This window comes from Cervus canadensis, chromosome 14 (genome assembly GCF_019320065.1).
Source record: "Cervus canadensis isolate Bull #8, Minnesota chromosome 14, ASM1932006v1, whole genome shotgun sequence".
NCBI lineage: Eukaryota > Metazoa > Chordata > Mammalia > Artiodactyla > Cervidae > Cervus > Cervus canadensis.
In genome coordinates this window covers 13,034,610-13,040,680 of record NC_057399.1, presented here as the reverse complement: position 1 = coordinate 13,040,680, position 6,071 = coordinate 13,034,610, and the positions used below count along the sequence as shown (strand labels likewise).

Sequence of the window (6,071 nt, the reverse complement as noted above, 5' to 3'; positions counted from 1 at the left end):
TGAATACCTCCAACCCCTCTCCTGTAGACTTGTTTTGAATCACGTGACCTACCGTCACATAGCTGACAGGACTAGAGTGGACATGTGATTCTTGGCAGCCAATCCCTAGCCTGGCCATGGACCAGGAATTTGAGCTAAGAAATACAGAGAGAATTGACCAGTGGAACTGAAAAAATAAGGATGCCATGAGTTTGAATTAAGACCATGGCCAGTCAAAGCAATGTGTAAGCCCAGTTATGAGTTGGAAATATATGGAAGTGAGAAAGCCAGTTGTTAGAGGTATAAAACAGGTGGCAAGACAGGAAGACTGTTCTTGTCCTTTCCAGTTCCAGGCCAAATCTATGTTTAAAACATACCCTTCATTTTCTTCAGGGCTTCCCAACAAATTGATATATTAATTGGTGGTCCCCAGAAGGATAAAATATTAGATAGAGGCCTCCCCAACTCCCACCCTCCAGGCAATTTCCAGCAACAGAAAATGCTGACCTGTGCAAGAAGCTGAGGGCCTTGGCCATACCTGGGCAGCTACTACGAACAAGACAAACTCAACGACCAGTCATTGAACATCCTGTAGCTCCTAGGGACATACTCTACCCAATACACACGTACACCTAACTGGCTGATGGGCCCTGGCAGGGAGCCAAGCCCGTCAGGTTGGAGTTTGTTTCTTCATTTGGCTGGAGTAAGGAACAAGCAGACCAGGGGAGATTTCTAAGCTGAAGACAAGCCAGACACCAAAGCTGGCTGAGTGAGTGGGCACAAATCTAATTTCTTACAATGGATTTTGTAAAGATGGCAACTCCTACAAGTTCAAGGGCTTCCCTGATGACTCAGTCAGTAAAGAATCTGCCTGCAATGCAGGAGACTGCCTGCAATATGCAGGAGATGTGGGTTCGATTCCTGGGTCACACAGATCCTCTGAAGAAGGAAATGGCAACCCACTCCAGAATTCTTGCCTGGGAAATCCCATGGACAGAGGAGCTGGTAGGCTGCAGTCCATGGGGTCACAAGAGTTGGACACGACTTAGGAACTAAATCACCACCACCACAAATTCCACGTGAGCAGAAGACAAGCCAGACTGCCACCTCTTCTTTGCAGCCAGAGGGCAGAGGAAGGAGTCAGGCACCCTGGCTTCCAGTCCTAGCTCTGTGAACTGAGTTGAATGAGCCCCTTCCCTCTCTGGGCCACAATCTGTCTAGCTGTACAAGGTCTGGCACATGGAAATAAGTCTACTGGATCCTCTAAGGTCTCCAGGACACCCTGTAAACCTAACTTTCTTAAAACAGAAGGAAGCATCTGATGAGAGATCTTCCGGCCATGGTTTCTGGGACCTGAAACGAAAACAGAGGGGCATGGCCACCTCTGCCATCAACGTGGGGGTGGGGGCGGGGGCAAAGGAGTGATGGATGACCCACTCATCCCCTACCCCTGGGTGGGCAGGCCTAGAAGCCAAAGGAAGTGATAAAGTGTCTGGCCTAGGCACCAAGAGGCCTCATCCTTCTCCACCTGAATCATAGCGGCCTCTCCTCTCCAGAGATCAGAGCTGGAGAAGCAATTAGAGCTTAATTATCTTCATAGGGAGAGAAGGGACCAGGTGGAACTCACCTAAGCCACAGAGCTAGTCCTTGGAAGGGCAGAAAGCCAAACCTTCCCTTGGGGAAAACAGAAGGTTCTAGCCTTGTGCAGACACGTATCTCAAGAGACTGAGTGCTTCTCACCCTCGAGACGTCAAGGTGAACAAATATAGCATTAAAAGGTAAGTACTCTAAAATAAATTTTCAAATTAAGAAAAAGCCAGATCTGGAATGAAGGGAGGAGGGAGAGACCGGCAGTTAATAACGAGAACTTGACTACGCAGGGAGGGAAAGAGCTGGCAGGCTCACAGTCCCAAGGCTGCAGCGACAGTTTTCCTAGGAAAGACGCTAAAGACGGCCTGACGGTCAGGAGCGGGGCTCAGGGCCCAAGTTGGAGGGATCAAGGGTGCGGTCCGAGCCCAAGTCCTCTCCGTTCCTCTTTGCCGTTGCCGCCAGGGCCTACGCTGTTGAGCCGGGTGCTGGGAGCCCTCGAAGGCTGGTCCGGGTGGGACCCGCAGGAGCCGGCCCTCCTCCGTGGGAGGCTCCGGCTGGTCCTTATCCCCTCCTGGGCACAGCAGCGCCCAAGAGGGAACTCGGGGAGCCCCACGCCGGCTCGAGGCGGGGTGGGCCGTGGACGTGGCACCCGGCGGGGCACCAAGGGAGCGGCCTAGAGTTCTGGATGTGTCCTCTCTCGCCGCCCGGCCGTGCGCCCGCTATCTGAGGCTTTACCTCTGTCTGGAAAATGGGCACAGGGTGTTTGGCGGAGATCGGGTCGGCGGAGGGGGCGGTGCGGGGGGCGGTGAGGAGCGCGCGGTTCCCAGGCGGGAGATGACTCTCCAGCGCCACCGCGCGGCTGAGCCGCCGCACGGAGCCCACCCCGAGGCGATGGGGATTTCCAGACTTGCCCGCGATCCCAGAGAACCACCAGTGTTTACCAAAGGAGCAGCCAGCCAGGCGAACTAGTGAAATGGCAGCTAGCATCTGTTGAACGTTTGTTGCGAACCAAACACTGGGCTTAACATTTTCCGGTCCTTTTCTCCTGTAAACTCTTAACCATCTTTTAAGCGGATGCAGCTATTATTCCCATCTCACAGCGGGGGAAACTGAGGTTTAGAGAGAATGAGAAACTTGTCCAGGTCCCCAGCTGGCGGGGAGAGCTGACCTATCCCAGCCCCCCACATTTTACAAGCTAGAGACTTGGAAGTGTGGACAGAATGGCCCGGTATTCCGTGAAACTGAAATAATCAGGGCTTCGAGGGCCCTCCCATCCCCCGGTCCGAGAGTAACTCCTGCGTCCTTGCTCTCTGAGGGGCTGCTACCTCTCCGTTTTATTGGATCGGCGAAAAAGTTCGTTTGATTTTTCCGAAAGCTGTTAGGGGAAAACCCGAAGGACCTTTTTGGCCAACCCAATGTGAAGAATGATTTCTGTAGCCGCAAAGGTCAGAAGCCAAAGGACAGAGCTTTTTCTTCTCTAATATCCAGGAGCCTTGGCAGTGAAAGGTGCTTTGGGGCTTGAGAATCACAGACAGAGGAAAGCTGAGTAGTTAGGAGCATCCCGGAAGGGTGGGTTCCAGAAGGACTGGGTTTCAGGCCCTGATCTGCTTCCAACTGGCTACGTGATCTTGGGCAAGTTCATGCTCTTCTGTGGGCCTCGGTTTCCCCCCTGTGCAATGTACATTCCTCTAGATGATGTAAACATCCTTACCCCAGCTTTCCTAATAGCCCTCCCCATACGAGCCCCGCCCAGACTGGCCCTGACATTCCAGAAGCAGCCCTGAAGTGAGGTTGAAGGTCCCAGGTGGGAGCTGTGACCCATCTCTGAGTTTCCTCCTGAGTTCTGGGCCCTGGACCAGGTCCTGGCAGGGTATCTGGCCTTGGCAGATCAGAGCCATCAGAGGGGAGAAAAGCCCTGTGCCTCTGAGAAAGGCCTCAGGGAGGGGGGCCTGCATTGTGATGACCTCATCCATTCTATGACATCATCCTCTCTCTCATTCCCACTCCTCCCTGATCAGCTGCTCTGCAAACAACCATCAATCTGAATCCCAAAGGCCTGAGAAAGTCTGTTCTCCAGTACCTGCTGCTGATCTTCTGTCTCACCCAGCAAGAAGCACCATGAAATTGGAATTCACTGAGAAAAACTACAACAGCTTCGTACTGCAGAACCTGAACAAACAGAGAAAACGCAAAGAGTACTGGGACATAGCCCTGACTGTGGACCACCATGTCTTCTTTGCACATCGCAATGTGCTGGCTGCAGTCTCCCCGCTGGTGAAGAACCTCATCTCCAACCATGACATGAAGACCACCGATGAGCTCTTTATCACCATTGACCCCAACTACCTGAGTCCAACCACAGTGGACCAGCTCCTAGACTACTTCTACAGCGGCAAGGTGGTGATCTCAGAACAGAATGTGGAAGAGCTCCTTCGTGGGGCCCAGTATTTCAACACACCCCGCCTTCGAATTCACTGCAATGACTTCCTGATCAAGTCCATCCGCCGTGCCAACTGCTTGCGCTACCTCTTCTTGGCTGAGTTGTTTGAGCTCAAAGAGGTGTCAGACTTGGCCTACTCTGGCATTCGGGACAACTTCCACTACTGGGCCAGTCCTGAGGGCTGCATGCACTTCATGCGCTGTCCACCTGTCATCTTCGGCCGCCTGCTCCGAGATGAAAACTTGCACGTACTCAACGAAGACCAGGCTCTCAACGCACTTATCAATTGGGTATGCTTCCGGAAGGATGAGCGGGAGAAGTATTTCAAGAAGTTCTTCAATTACATCAACCTCAACGCTGTCTCCAACAAGACGCTAATGTATGCCAGCAACAAGCTGCTGTGCATGGAGAACAGCTCAGCCCACTCAACCCTGATTGAAAGCGTCCTTGTGGACCGCAAGCAGGAGAGGCCGACCAGCCTGCTGAGCTACCAGCGCAAAGGGGCCCTGCTTGATTCAGTGGTCATCCTAGGGGGCCAGAAGGCCCATGGCAAGTTCAACGACGGCGTGTTTGCTTACATCATCCAGGAGAACCTGTGGTTGAAGCTCTCAGAGATGCCCTACCGAGCAGCGGCACTGAGCGCCACCTCTGCCGGCCGCTACATCTACATCTCTGGTGGGACCACGGAGCAGATCTCAGGGCTGAAGACGGCTTGGCGGTATGACATGGATGACAACTCCTGGACCAAGCTGCCCGACCTGCCAATTGGGCTTGTCTTCCACACCATGGTGACCTGCGGGGGAACAGTGTACTCGGTGGGGGGCAGCATCGCCCCGAGGCGCTATGTCTCTAACATCTACCGCTATGATGAGCGCAAGGAGGCCTGGTGCCTGGCAGGGAAGATGAGCATTCCTATGGACGGCACAGCCGTGATCACCAAGGGTGACCGGAACCTGTATATTGTCACTGGGCGCTGCTTGGTGAAGGGTTACATCTCCCGGGTCGGGGTGGTGGACTGCTTCGACACCAACACTGGGGAGGTGGTCCAGTGTATCACCTTTCCCATTGAGTTCAACCACCGGCCCCTGCTCTCTTTCCATCAAGACAACATCCTCTGCGTGTACAGCCACCGGCAGAGTGTGGAGATCAACCTGCAGAAGGTGAAGGCCAACAAGACGACCAGCTCCGTGCCTCTTTTGCCCAACAACTGCCCCTTGGATGTGTCCCACGCTATATGCTCTGTGGGAGACAATAGAGTGTTTGTGTGCGGAGGTGTCACCACAGCCAGCGATGTCCAGACAAAGGACTATACCATCAACCCAAATGCCTACCTGCTGGACCAAAAGGCAGGCGAGTGGAAGACCCTGGCCCCCCCACCGGAGGCATTGGACTGTCCTGCCTGCTGTCTAGCCAAGCTACCTTGCAAGATTCTTCAAAGGATTTAAACAACTTTTTAAGTGGGAGAATAAGTAAATGCATTATTATTCACAATTTAATGAGAGAAAAAGAGAGGAAGCTGTTGGTTCCTTTTTAGTCTCTGTTCGGCCCCGAAGGTGGAGATCCTCGGCTCTGGCTACTCCCAGTGGGGGGAGATTCAGGGATGCCCTGTTACTGGAGGCTGAAAGAGTTCCTGGTGGGTGGGATTGAGGCATATCTTGGGCACTGGCTCCCGGTAGGTGAAGATTCAGGGCTACTCCATCATTGAAGGGATCCAAGCAGAGGCTGGAAGGGGATCCTGGGTGGGTGAGATCGAGGCATCTCCCAGGCACTGGCCAAGGTGATGTCTGAAAGGCCCCCCGTCCTGTACCCCTGTAGTCACCTTGAAGACGCGTGCTAGACTGACAGGTAAAGCACTGCTTAGAGTTGTGAAGCCTCAGGCTCCTCCAACACTCATTTCTGAGTCTGCCCAGGAAGGCGGGGGGGGCCCATCCCAGGTCCGGGAGAGGAGCCTCCTGGGTTAGGGAGGAAGAAGGTGGTTTGAGCCAGGCTCGGGGATGCAGGCAGAGGGTGTGGGGTTGGGACAGGAGAGGAGGCAGGGTTGCTTGGCTATTGGGCTGGACCA

At 53.8% G+C, this 6,071-nt stretch overlaps 1 protein-coding gene across 1 annotated transcript; it reads left to right on the top strand.

The window, feature by feature from the left end:
* The first annotated feature begins 927 nt into the window (after positions 1–927).
* CCIN (calicin) lies at positions 928–5,538 on the top strand. The gene is made up of 2 exons (XM_043486888.1): positions 928–1,757; positions 3,588–5,538. The coding sequence occupies exon 2, from the start codon at positions 3,688–3,690 to the stop codon at positions 5,452–5,454; it is 1,767 nt and encodes a 588-aa protein (XP_043342823.1). The 5' UTR covers positions 928–1,757; positions 3,588–3,687; the 3' UTR covers positions 5,455–5,538.
* The last annotated feature ends 533 nt before the right edge of the window (positions 5,539–6,071 follow it).

Bases quoted from the DNA above. Each gene is read 5' to 3' on its own strand.
- CCIN (XM_043486888.1), top strand. From the start codon at position 3,688: ATGAAATTGGAATTCACTGAGAAAAACTACAACAGCTTCGTACTGCAG.